The sequence below is a fragment of the Myotis nattereri genome (genome assembly GCF_964212035.1).
Source record: "Myotis nattereri genome assembly, chromosome: 1".
Taxonomy (NCBI): domain Eukaryota; kingdom Metazoa; phylum Chordata; class Mammalia; order Chiroptera; family Vespertilionidae; genus Myotis; species Myotis nattereri.
In genome coordinates, this window is record NC_138075.1 from 154,003,236 (window position 1) to 154,017,511 (window position 14,276).

The following is a 14,276-nucleotide window of genomic DNA, read 5'->3' on the forward strand; positions in this document are numbered from 1 at the left end:
CAATAATATGTATCTTCAGCACTACTGAAGCCTCAGGGCTCACCAATCTTTTGATGAACTTCTTGGATTTATGACCTGCTGGAATTAGCCCCCAGCACCCTTTCATTTTTGTTAACATTGTGCTAGCAAAGATCTCTTCTTAAAGCAGACTTGAGGAGACTGTTACACATTATCTTTCTGATTTCCCTTCTTCTAAAGCCTTGCTCCTTCCCCATTTTCCCTTCCACTCAGACTTCAAAGATTTTTCTTTCCTGCTTCTCCTATTTTGAGTGGTCTCTTTGATATTGGTACTTTTCTTCCCTTCTTGTAGACTGTTGTCAGTAGGTACCAAAGGTATGTTTGTGTCTTTGCAGTACATTCACATATCATTATGCTTTTCTTCTTCACCTTGGATACTGATCTCGTTTTTAGTTGATATTTGATAATAGGTTCATGTTTTATATTAACACTAGAGGCCCAGTGCACATGAAATCTTGCGCGGTTAGGGTCCCTAGGCCATCTTCTGCATGCTCACCAGTCCTTGCTGCCACTGCTTGGTTCTCCGTGGTTCCCTGATCATAGCATAGCTCCAGTTCCCCAGAGCCTGTGGGCCGGGGGGAGGGACCAAGAGGTCACTGTTCTACCCTCTCTCTGCCCCACTGCCACTCACCTGGGTTTGCTGTGGTTCCCCATTCACCAAGCTGCGATTGGAACCTGAGGGACGGGAGGGATCAAGAGATCAACTGTTCCTGTCAGCTCGCCAGTTGCACCCCCCTGCCATTCACTTCAGTTCCCCATGGTTCTCTGATCACAGCATGGCTTTCGTTCCCCGGAGCCCGCAGCTGGGGGGAGGGACCAAGAGGTTGCCTTTCTGCCCCCTCACCAGTCTTGCCCTACTGCTCCATTTGCTGTGGTTCCCTGTTCACCATACTGCAATCGGGGGGAGAAGTGACCAAGAGGTGCTCAAAGCACCTCATGGTGATCAGTCGAATGGTCGTTTCAATTGCCACGGTCACTGCCTTTTTATATATAGGACTAGTGCCCTGGTGCACAAAATTTGTGCACGGGGTGGTGGTGGGGAGGGCAGAATTCCCTCAGCCCAGCCTGCATCCTCTCCAATCGGGGACTGTTTAAATTATTATTAAGTATTTACTCTTAAATAATTTGACATTCTCATTTGGTACATTTCTGCAGACTTCAGAAACCCTTAAATATGCCAAAACGGAATTTCAATGAAGAGCTCAGTTTCCCCAGAATTTTAAAACCAAGTATAAAAGAAATGGAAAGTGAGACTACAGGATTAAAACCGAAGGTAATTATAAATCAGTTTTGTGACTCCAAAATCACCTAATTGGGGAAAATAGATATTATTCAATGTTTTGAGCAGAGAAATATAGATTTTTCTATTAAATGTATAGTTTGATGTCAGTGAAAAGACAGCTTTTTTATTTATCACCTTTCCATAAAGAGGGCCTATTGTTAACTCTCTATGTCTTGAACCCTGGCACCAGCACTAAATAAAAAATAAATTTTGGTAGTAGCATTATTGAGACATAATGAACCTATCACGCAGTCACTCATTTAAAGTATGCAGTTCAGTGGCTTTTTCTATATTCAGAGAGTTACACAGTCATCACCACAATCACTTTGAGGACATTTTTATCCCCCTAAAACAGCAGTTCTCAGCCTGTTCACAGGGATTGCCTAAGGCCATCCTGCATATCAGATATTTACATTACGATTCATAACTGTAGCAACATTGCAGTTATGAAGTAGCAACGAAAATAATGTTATGGTTGGGTCACAACATGAGGAACTGTATTTTTTTATTTTTTATTATTATTATTTTTTTTATTGCTTAAAGTAATACAAAGGGTATTACATATGTGTCCATTTTTTCCCCCCCGCCCTAGACAGTCCCCTAGCCTCCCCTATCCCCCAGTGTCTTATGTCCATTGGTTATGCTTATATGCATGCATACAAGTCCTTTGGTTGATCTCTTACCCCCCTACCTCCTGCCCCCCAACCCTCCCTGGCCTTCCTGCTGCAGTTTGACAATCTGTTTGAGGCAGCTCTGCCTCTGTATCTATTATTGTTCAAAAGTTTATAATGGTCTCTATTATCCATGAATGAGTGAGATCATGTGGTATTTTTTCTTCATTGACTGGCTTATTTCACTTAGCATAATGCTCTCCAGTTCCATCCATGACATTGCAAATGGTAAGAGTTCCTTCCTTTTTAGAGCAGCATAGTATTCCATCATGTAGATGTACCACAGTTTTCTAATCCATTCATCTACTGATGGGCACTTAGGCTGTTTCCAGATCTTAGCTATGGTGAATTGTGCTGCTATGAACATAGGGGTGCATATATCCTTTCTGATTGGTGTTTCTGGTTTCTTGGGATGTATTCCTAGAAGTGGGATCACAGGGTCAAATGGGAGTTCCATTTTCACTTTTTTGAGGAAACTCCATACTGTCTTCCATAGTGGCTGCACCAGTCTGCATTCCCACCAGCAGTGCACAAGTGTTCCTTTTTCTCCACATCCTCTCCAGCACTTGTCGTTTGTTGATTTGTTGATGATAGCCAGTCTGACAGGTGTGAGATGGTACCTCATTGTTGTTTTGATTTGCATCTCTCGGATGATTAGTGACTTTGAGCATGTTTTCATATGTCTCTTGGCTTTCTGAATGTCCTCTTTTGAAAGGTGTCTATTTAGGTCCTTTGCCCATTTTTTGATTGGATTGTTTATCTTCCTTTTGTTAAGTTGTATGAGTTCCCTATAAATTTTGGAGATTAGGCCCTTATCAGATATGACATTGGCAAATATGTTTTCCCACACAGTGGGTTTTCTCGTTGTTTTGTTGATGGTTTCTTTTGCTGTGCAGAAGCTTTTTATTTTGATGTAGTCCCATTTGTTCATTTTCTCTTTAGTTTCAAGTGCCCTAGGAGCTGTATCAGTGAAGAAATTGCTTCGGCATATGTCTGAGATTTTGTTGCCTTTGGATTCTTCTAGAATTTTTATGGTTTCCTGTCGTACATTTAAGTCCTTTATCCATTTTGAGTTTATTTTTGTGTATTGTGTAAGTTGGTGGTCTAGTTTCATTTTCTTGCATATATCTGTCCAATTTTCCCAACACCATTTATTGAAGAGACTATCTTGGCTCCACTGTATGTTCTTGCCTCCTTTGTCAAATATTAATTGAGCATAGTGGTTCGGGCCGATTTCTGGGCTCTCTATTCTATTCCATTGATCTATATGCCTATTCTTGTGCCAGTACCAGGCAGTTTTGAGAACTGTGGCTTTGTAATACATCTTGATATCTGGTATTGAGATCCCACCTACTTTGTTCTTTTTCAGGATTGCTGCAGCTATTCGGGGTCTTTTTTTATTCCAGATGAATTTTTGGAGAGTTCGAGGAACTGTATTTAAAGGGCCAGAAGGTTGAGAACCACTGCCCTAAAAAGTTGCTCTATGTCCTTTAGCAACCACCCTGTGCCAGCTTCCACTTCCTCACTCTTCCTAGTCCTATGAAACCATTACTGTCCTTTCAGTCTCCCTAGATTTGTCTATTCTGTACATTTTATATCAATGGAATCATGCAATATGTGCTCCCTCAGTACTGCTATTTTATGTAGCATAATTTTTTCAAGGTATTGCTGTTTTGTAGCATTTATCACCGGTACTTCATTTTTGTTTATTGCCGAATAACATTTCATTACATGAAGTGACCACATATTTTAAAATTCATTCATCATTTCATGAGCCTTTGTATTATTTCCCCTTCTTGGTGTTAAGAATACTGTAATAAACATTCCTGTCCAAGTTTTTATATGAACATATGTTTTTATTCTCTTGGGAATATAGTTATAAATGGAATTGCTGGATCCTATCTTTAACCTTCCAGGAAACTGCCAAACTGTTTTCCACAGTGGCTGCACAGTTTTGCATTTTCAGTGACAGTGTATGAGGGTTCCACTTTCTCCACATTCTTGCCAACATGTGCCATTACCTGTCTTTTGATTGTAGCCATCCCAGTAGGTATGAAGTGACATCTTAGTGTTGGTTTGATTTGGAATTTTCTAATGACTAGTGATGTTGACCATATTTGCACATGCATAATATCCATTTTTATATGTTCTTTGAAAATCTCTCTACTCAATTCTTTTGCTCATTTTAAATTGGGTTGTCTTTTTATTATTGAACTAGAAGTCTGGTGCTTGAAATTCATGCATGGGGGGCAGGGAGGCTGTCCCTCAGCCCAGCCTGTGCCCTCTAGCAATCTGGGACCCCTTGGGTAGGGTCCCTAGCCCTGACCGGTGATGAGGGCCTATCAGGGCTTTCCTTCCCCCGGCTGCTGACAGATGGCCCTGCCCCACCACTGCCACTGCTTGCCATCTGTGCTGCACTGACCCCCTTACCCCCACCACCAGTCGCCTCCCTCTGTGGGCAACAGGCGTGGGTTGAGATCGCTTGGCTGGCCTGGGCCTCCCTCTCCTGGGAAAATGCTGGCCAGCCCCTCGCACCCTCCACAGCATTGCTGGCTGGTGGCCTGGGCCTCCCTCTGTGGGGTGATTTATCGCAGGGGCCCCCAGATCGATTGCCCCACAGAGAGAGGCCCTCCACCTGCTGCAGCACCACCTGTTGTGTAGCCTGGCCCTTATTCTTTGTGGCGATCGCAGAGCACCCCCTCTCCGATCAATCGCCCTGCCTGTTGGTGGCCTGGGCCTCCCTCTGCGGGGCAATAGTGTGGCGATGGTGGGGCCCCCTCGACCAGTCGCATCACACCTGCCTTGGCTGGCCTGGCGCCAGTGCGTGTCATAGTGTTGTCATCTGGAAGGTCATCCGGACAGTTATTCTGCTGTTCGGTTGTTTGGTTGATTTGCATATTATACTTTTATATAATAGATTGTAAGAGTTCTTTAAATACCCTGATACAAACCCTTTATTAGATTGATTTTCAAGTATTTCATGCATTCAGTAGCTCACCTTTTCATTTTTCTGATGGTGTCTTTCAAATCACAATTTTGTGTTTTTTTTTTATGAAGTCCCGTTAATCTATTTTTGTCTTTTGCTTTCGCATCTAAAAAATACTCAAATCCAGGAATGAAGATATATACATGTATGTTTTCCTTTAAGAGTTTCATAGTTAAGCTTCATAGTTAAGTTTCATAGTTAAGCATTTTGAGTTAATTTTAATATATGGTATGAGGTACAGGTCTAATTTTATTCATTAGCTTATGGATATCCAGTTGTCCCAGGAGAAATTGTTAAAAGGATTATACATATATGATTTAATTATTTGGCACCCTTGTCAAAAAGCACTGGGCCATAAAGGTGAGCGTTAATGTTTGGATTCTCCCTTCTACTTCATTGATGGATAAGTCTGTCGTTATGCCAGTACCAAATCAAATTTTATGAGTACTCTTTCCCAGTCTCTTGCATATTAACACGTTTTATCCTATATAATGAAAACCTAATATGCAAATCAACCCAATCTGCAGAATGGCTAGTCGCTATGACATGCACTGACCACGAAAGGGCAAACGCTCAACACAGGAGATACTACCTGGTGATCAGTGTGCTCCCACAGTGGAAGCACTGCTCAGCCAGAAGCCAAGCTCACAGCTGGCAAGCACAGCGGCAGCGTTAAGGATCAGTGAGCTAAGTGGTAAGGAGTAGCGAGCAGGCGGGCAGTAAGGAGCGAGGGCTCCTGGACTGCTAGGGAGATGTCTGCCTGCTAGAGGGCACAGGCCTGGCTGAGAGACCTCCCCCCTCCCTCCCATGAGTGCATGAATTTTCATGCTTTGGGCCTCTAGTATAATAATAAAAGTCAGTGTAGTGGAATGTTTTTAATTCTAATTTTGTGGAGATATTTTGTTTCTTGATAAAGCCTGTGGCCAGCTTATGTTTTGCTAATACTGTGACATGATGGGGAAGGGGCTTCCAAAGATGACACCCATTCTTTTTTTTCTCCATTCAGACCTTTAACCTCTAACCCAATGCCTCCCACTTTACTTCCATTCCATGAAATTCTGGTAACAGGATCTGCTGAATTAGCCATTTACTTCATTGTGTTTAACTCATACTTCATAGACTCAATGCCTGGGGAGGAGAAGATTAAAATCTGGACTGTCACCATTCCTCTTTAGAAATGTCTTAATTTGAGCCCTAACTGGTTTGGCTCAGTGGATAGTATGGGATTTGATTCTGGTTAAGGGCACATACCTCGGTTGTGGGCTCCTCCCTGGCCATTAATGTTTCTTTCCCTATCCCTTGCACTCTCTCTAAAATAAATCAATGGAAAAATATCCTTGGGTGAGGACTAAAAAAAAAAGTTAAAAGATAAAAAATAAATATCTCAATATGAAATCTCAAAATTTTAAAGCCAATTTGTTTTCTATGGAGAAACGTTGTGGTATAAAGTACAAGTAAGCTTGAAGTAAACTAGAGGAGGTTTTTCCACTGACATTTAAAATGTTCTCTGTTTCCTCCCTGAGGAAAGAAAAACTTATGCCTAACCATGGAGTGCTTCTCTGTGGACCTTGGCTTGTGCCCTCTGACACTTTGCTCTCTCCTTTTCATAAGAAATGACCTGTGCTTACAGCTCTTGTCTTAGCCTGCTTCCTCCCTGTAGAGCATCTGAAAACCCACAGGCCTCTTTTTATTGTGTACTGTCTTGGTCTCCCTTCAGGAGCTAGCAGGCAAGGTTTGTGTTACTACAATTCTCTTAGGAGCTTTGAGTTTCCTATGAGTTTTATTAGGGTTCATGGCATTAGAAAAGCCATCTTACAAATTGTTTTCAGATAAGCTCTTCACCTGGGGCTTCCAGGAGATGTTGTAGGACAGCTCCTTTAAAATTCTTACATTCTGAAAATCTTTAAAGGAATTTGAGGCACCACATTAATGTTTCTGAGCTCTTAGGGTTTTATAAGTCTTAGCTTCATCCTTAGACCATGTTTTTCTAGAATACACTGGATTTGATGTGAACCCAGAAAGCCATTTCTTTGTTTTGGCGTTATTTGACAGTTGGACATGTGGGAGAAGCTATAAATGGGAAACAGGTATTTGAAACCCATAAGCCCAGGATCTGTTATATTTAATTGTCCTTCTTTAGCTTATCTTTCGCATTGATTTCAGTTTCAGCTGCTTCCTAGCGAGAATCCCTATTAATTCTCTTTCAGTGTCACATTTTAAGCCCTTGCTGTCAGCCTCCTCAGGAGCTATGAGGGCTCCACTCAGTGTTTCTTGGAGACCCTCTTGGTGTTCATTTTCACGCTTCACTACCTTATGTCGGGTTCTACCTACCTCCTGTTCAGAGGCACTCCCATGAGTGTGTGTGTTTCCTTTTTAGTGTCAGCACTCTATTGTTCTATCAGTTTGTGCCAGTTATTTATTGTGTTTAATAAACCATTTCCAAACCTCCTATCTTAAAATAGCATTTGCTTTGATCACAAATCTGCAGTAAGGCCACCTCATTTCCTTTCCACTTGCCACCAGTTGGGATGACTTGAAGCTGGGAAGTGGAATCATCTTGAGGCTGGTTCACTCTCCGGTTAGACAGTTGCAGAAGGCTTTTGGCTGGGACGTTCACTGGGGCGGTCTCAGCTGGATACCTGTGTGAGGGCTGACCATGTGGCCTGGACTGCTTCGTTCTTCACAACCTGGTGGCTAGGTTCCCAGGGTGAGCTCCCCTAGGGAGAAAGTCAGATGGCACCCAGACATAGCAGTTACACAACAGTCACCATATCCTATTCACCACAACCCAGTGAGCACTCAGGCCAGCACCTATTTCCTGGACAAGTGCCAAACAGTCTGGAGACGTGCTTCAAAACTCGGCATCACTCATCTTGTCTTACCAAACACTCATTGTATCTAAAGGAAAGTAGTTCTTCCCAAGTCATTATCACTGACGTTCCAGCAAGTTTGTTGTTGATGATATTGTCTTTGTTTAGTCTGCTCCCTTATTTAGTGGGATGTATCAAAGAATTTCAAGATAGCACTATTGAATCAAGCCCCTCCTCCATTTTGTTGGTTCTGAAAAATGTAGGGCTCATCTCACTAAACTTTTACAGGGAGAGATGCAATTTCTCAGTAAGCCAGGGAATCATTTCATCATAGAATGCAATTCAAATTAGCATCAAAAGTTTGTAGTTCAGTAAAAGACTTATGGCATTAGAATCCAAATATATCAGAATAATTAATTATTCTCATATTGAAAATATTATTTTTGGAGGCATTTGGTGACTCAGTCCTGAATACTTCAATATAATATCCCTAAAAATGTTTTTAAAGATTGTGAAGTGTTAAGATGGGGAAGAGGAATGGGACTTCCTATTAAGAGACAATGTATAGTCATTTTGTGGAGGAAAGACATGAAAAGGTCATAGAAAAAAAGAGTCTAAAATCAAGTGCAGACGTTGTGTGACAAAGACAAGGGCAGTAAATATTTTTTTGGGATTCCTGGTCATTTTCACTTTGGCCTTGATTCTGAGTAACTCAAGGTTCCACATTTTAAAACTCAACCACAGTGCAATTAACATTTTATTGCAGTTGGATTTGTTTCAGAATTTCATGCTGTTAAACTCTAAAGAATTTAAATTTTTTAAAAAAATTTCAGACAGGTGCCCACACCTTCATAACCAAACTCTATTATTTCATTCATGCGGAATGATGAGCTTATAGCAACTTCAAAATGTAAGCATTGCCCTGAAGAAAATACAGTTCAGCAGGAGAAAGAATTCAAAGTACTTCAAAAGCAATGTGAAGAAATGACGACTAGAATAGAGTGGTGGAAACAAGAAGCAATAAGAATCAGACGACAAATGGAAATAAATAGGGCAAAACACCATGAAGAAGAACAGTGTCTAGAGAGGATTGGAGAATGTGCAAGACCCGACGTAGCATATAGATTAGAACTAGTCAGGCAATTTTTCCAGGTTAATTTATTGTCCTTGAATAGCTTTAGTTCATTTTACTTTGGACACAGGCAATTTATGTGTTTCCCCTTCTTCCCTTAATAGCAGCTTGTTCTGTAGGTTTCAGGAAGTAAGGTGGCATGTTTCTCCTTTCAGTACTTTAGTTTCCATCATTACCAGCACTGAGTTGATCTTGCAGAATTATTCTTACTAGAGGATCATTTTATTTTTAAGATGATTTGATGAAAAACAAGACTATTAGGAAAAAATAAAAGTCATGATTAAAAAATTATACAATTATTAATTTATGTTGTCCATATTTAAGAATTTAAATTGATTTTATTATTCTTTGAGTTATCAGAATGTGTGAGTACTAATAAAAGAAAGATTTTTTGCTAAGCAAAATAAGCAAGTCAGAGAAAGACAAATACCATAGAACCTCCTTAATAATGTGTGCAATCTAAGGAACAAGATAAACAGATGAACAAAATAGAACCAGAGGCATCCATACATGAAACAGACTGGCAAATGTCAGAGAGGAGGGGCGGGGGGCTGGAGAAAGGAAGGGGAAGAGATTAGCTAAAGAGCATCTATGCATGCACACAGACAACAATGTGGTGGTGGGCAAGGAGGGGCGGGTCTGGTGGCCCTGTGGAAGGGGGTCTTGTAAGTACAGCCCTCCCAGAAGGCAGTGAGTGTTAACCTGATAAGCCATCTACATCACTGATAGCCTCCCAACTTTGGATTACTCCTTAGTTATGGGACCCCCTCCCTACAACTTCTTAGAAACATCAGTACTTTTTTACAATAATTTAGAACCTATACCTGAATATAGTAAATGTGCTTTGATACATTTCCATTGCTAAAATGCAATGTAATGGGAAATTCCCTTTATTACTGTGGCTACTTAAAAGAATGCAAGTCTCTTAGGGGAAAATAAAATACTAAGTATTTGTTGTTTACAATCTTTGCAGTTCTAAGGGGCAGCTAACAGAAATCAGCACCGAATTTCTTCTCCTTTCAGAAACAGCAAGCAGAGGACTAATAAGAGGCCCTTCCTGGAGACACCTTGTGTTGGAAATCCTAATAACAGTTTGTATGCAATAGGAAATTTGCTGATTCCTACTTTGAGAATTCCTAATTTTTATGAATTAAATAAACTTATACTGTTAAAAGCATTAATTTCTATTTTTAAGTGGAAAGTTTTGTCATCTTTTTACATGAAAGAAAATTCTTAATTTCTACTTTATTTCAGTTTTTATTTCAGTTTTTATAAAATGTTTTGCTGAGAAGTTGTACATTTTCTAAATAGTTAAACTAAATAAATATTTGCATTTATAATTTGTTTTGTATTTGCATTTTTAAAGGAAGTTCCCTTATGTCTGAATATCTTGCCAGCCCTTGAATGACTGATGATTAAGATGGCAATGATAGGCAGTCTTGATATTGCCACTAGTTTTCATTGTGTATCAGTTATTAATATATCCATTCCTCATCTCATTTATTGAGTTCTTTAGCTCCAGAATTTGTTTGGTTCTTTGTACAGTTTTCATCTCTTTGGTAAAGTTCTCCTTCTGTTCCTTAATTTTATTCCTGAGCTCATTGAACTGCCTTTTGAGTGTTCTTGTATCTCATTGAGTTTCCTCATGACTGTTGTTTTGATTTCTCTTCTCATTTATGTAAAAATTGTCTGCTATTTTGAGTTCCTTTCTGAGAACTGTCATTGTCTTCCTATGTTAGTGTTATCTTGGTGGTCCATGCTGCTTGATGGGTTGTTCCTCTGCTGGTGTATTTGAAGTAGTGAACACTTTTCTTATTTAGGAACATTTTGCTTTCCAAAATTGAGCAGGTTGATAATTTGGGGTCTTTAGTTTTCCAGTAGATGGTAGGATAGGGCAGTTTTCGTTTCCTCTTACCTGTACTAGTTAAGCTTGGGGAGGGCATGCTTGTGAGTCAAGGTGTAGGAGGTTTAGCCTTGGACTTGTTTGGGGGGTTACCAGGTCCTGGATGCTGGTGCAGGATCTGGCTTATCTGGGTCTCAGGGCACCACAACTATTGCAGGGGATGGGGCCAGTTGAGGGGAGCCCATTTGTGAGGCCAAGGAGCTGCTGCCTCATTTCCTGTGACCACTGGCAGCACTGTGCTGGGGCCTGGGGCCTGGAGACTTGGTTCTGTTCCTGCTCCTGGTCTGTGGTGGTGAAACTGAGGAGGAATCTGCATTTGGGGGGGGGGGCAGGGAGGGCGTTAGGAATGTGGCTGAGCTGCTGCCCTCCCCTGGTTTGTGTTGTAAAGCCTGCACCCTGACTCCTCAATCACTACTGTGTTTGCTGGAGCTGTAGGTTCAGTTTTGCTGCAGTGATGGGTCTGTCCCTGGTCTCCCCGCTCCCGCTCACCCACTTCCCTCCTCTCCTAAACATTCCAATAAGATCACCTTCCAGAGTACTGGTGCGTGGATCTTTTAGTGTGTGGAGCACAGGAACCTGTGTTGGGTTCTGGATGTCAACAAGTTGTAGATTTCAGGGGGAATACAAAGGGGTGTGTCACTTGGCAATGACGCTGTCCTCACTAAAATACCCATTTCAGGTCAGTGCCCTCTGGCTTATAGTTTTGATGGTGCTTTTATGGTTTTAATGCAGAGAAAAATAGGATAGGCCTGTGCTAACTGAGGCTTCAACCTTGTTTTTCCATGTGGCTTCATTAGAATACATCATAGAAGAGCAAAACTATGGATTTTTAGACTGCCCTTTGGCCAGATAAGGTCTTTGTGCTTCAAAGTTGTGAAACTGGACAACTGGAAACAAAAAAAAAGGCGGAGGGGAATGTGAAATACTTCCATAAATTAGTAAACATGATGCAAACCAAAATGTTCTTATTCTCTCCAGGGAAATCAGATAATGTCTCATTTTACAAGATGAAGTTGAAAGTGTGTGTAAATGCAAAAGCACTGCAAGAGATGATTTTTGTAGAAATTTTTTTCTTTAATATTTTAGGAAGAAAGTAGTGTGGGGTTTTTTTCAATAGTTCTAGATAAATTGAAAAAAATAGTTTATTTTAAACTTAATGTTGGTTCTAAGATATGCATAGTTTCCTTGTGGGGCATTGATGAGCCAAATTATGCATAGTTTCCTTGTGGGGCATTGATGAGCCAAATTATGCTAGACTTAATAAGAGAGATTAAAAAGCTCCCTTCTATCAAGATACAGAGATAGGCCACAAAATCCCTACAGAATGCCTGAAAAGACCTAGACAGTTGCTTGTTTATATATCTGTGTGCCTTCTAGACTGGGAGACCCTAAATGCAGTGACTCTCTCTGGGTCATCTTTTACCATCTTTTCCCCAGGAGAGCCGGTAGGAAGCTACATACAAGTTTATAGACTGACCAAATGAACATATTTTTAAAAATTTATCTTTATGAAGATTCCCCCACAAACTCTCCCTCATATATCTTCTGGTCCCTTAGATCAATTAGTGATCTTCAACTTATTTTGTTGTGAATTTCATGAGAAACTATGTAAATTCCATACTATTTTAAAATGACAGCTAACAATTTCATCATGGGTTTAATATTTGCAAAATATAACATTTAGAGCATGTTATTTATCATGTATTTGCGCCAAAACCTTGAAGCTAAAGGTTTAGTTTATCCAATTTATCGAAATAGCTAATAGGCAAATCTAAATTTTATTGTTAAACCAATCAGAAAAATTCCATTTTATTTTTCAGTTCCAGTCAACTCAATATATATATATATATATATATATATATATATATATATATATATACACACTTAAAACCTCTAGAGTACATTTTTTATGATGAATAAAAAATGGGTAGATAGATAATAGATAGATGAGTAGATACATAGATCTAGATAGAGTCACTGAGTTTTCTATGAAGTTATTCTTGGATGAAATAATGAGCTTCAGAATTTAATATTTCTTATCAAAGATCTTTCTGCTTTGCTATTAATTGACTCTCCATTAGGGGAGTGTCAATTTGTATTATCAATAAAAACAAATCTGAACTTAAGTAAAGATACTTTATTTGAAAGGAGAACTTTCTGAATGTGGGGACTATAAGTGTCTCCAAGATAAATCAGATTTTTCTTTTATAGGGAAGTAATCCTGACTAGAGAGAGAATGAGCAGGTGTGTGGTTGAATAATTGATTAGCAAATGCTTGAGGTCAGTAGTTTCTTGGAGAGGCCTTTGGTGGCTTTTCCAAAGCATGCCTAAGTTTGAGGCTGTGTCAAATTTGAGGATTTTTGTGTGGCAGGGCAGGGACAAGGACTAAAGTTTGGTCCAGTCTGCAAGCATTTTGTCCAGATTGTCCAACTATCTATTATTTTTAGGGAAAAAAACTTGTTTTTTTCTTTTGCAAACTATTCACACAGAGACATTTGGGGTTGATGATGTATAAAAGCCTTTCTTTTGTGGAGTGGAGCAGAGGAGGAGGAGGAGTGGGACAGGAGCCATGGTGAACCCAGGGGAGTAGTTCTCAAGCCAGTACACCCGGAAGTGATGGCAGCAGATGCTCCTCCTAGTGGTCCCCTTTCCTCTGTCCACCAGGAAGTCCTCATGCTCCCAGGTGGAAGCCCCTTGCATTAGGGGAGAGTTTAATGTGATCCTTGCCTTCCTTCCACATTTTGGAGTTTGAATTGACTCCAGAAGACGTGAATGCAATTGAAAGCCTCAACAGAAATTTCAGATTTTTAAAATTATCATTGTAAGTGACTTGTAGATTGTTTCCCTGGGTTGTTTTCTGTAGTGTGTAGGTTAGCAGAGGGACTCAGCTTCCTTAAATCAGAGAGGCCTGATTTCTGGTGCCGAAGTAAAACAGGAGCTTCCTGGTGACCTCAGACCAGAGGTTTACTCTAGGCTCTGGCTCTGACCCAACAGAAATATGAGCAGAACATAAGTAAAATGGCCAAAGTTTGCATCATGGTAAATTCATGACTTTTATGCCCTAATTCCTGCGCTTGGTATACATATGACCACTCAGATATGACTTACCCATTTGACACAGAAGACACAGTACCGACTGCCCACAATACTTTTAGGCAGTGATTCTCAACCTTCCTAATGCCGCTACCCTTTAATACAGTTCCTCATGTTGTGGTGAACCCCAACCATAAAATTATTTTCATTGCTACTTCATAACTGTAATTTTGCTACTGTAAACAGTATGTAATTATATGTGTGTTTTCCGATGGTCTTAGGTGACCCCTGTAAAAGGGTCATTCGACCCCCAAAGGGGTCGTGACCACAGGTTGAGAACCGCTGCTTTTAGGAGTGCTAATCTAAAAAGAAAAGTCCGTTCAAAGTAAGAGGGGAAAAAGTACTTGTTGAGATCAAGCAGAATAGCTAATGGGAAAACAT

General features: G+C 40.3%; 1 protein-coding gene across 1 annotated transcript in view; it reads left to right on the forward strand.

The window, feature by feature from the left end:
• The window catches only part of LOC308529715 (uncharacterized protein), a gene marked incomplete at its 5' end in the record, with an annotated part of 30,698 nt that extends 20,462 nt beyond the window's left edge, over positions 1 to 10,236 (forward strand). Inside the window, 2 exons of the mRNA XM_081105966.1 lie at positions 1,174 to 1,291; positions 9,923 to 10,236. Coding sequence (XP_080962092.1) covers positions 1,174 to 1,291; positions 9,923 to 9,943 — 139 coding nt within the window. The 3' untranslated portion in view covers positions 9,944 to 10,236. The remainder of the gene's footprint in view (positions 1 to 1,173; positions 1,292 to 9,922) is intronic.
• Between the last annotated feature and the right edge of the window lie 4,040 nt (positions 10,237 to 14,276).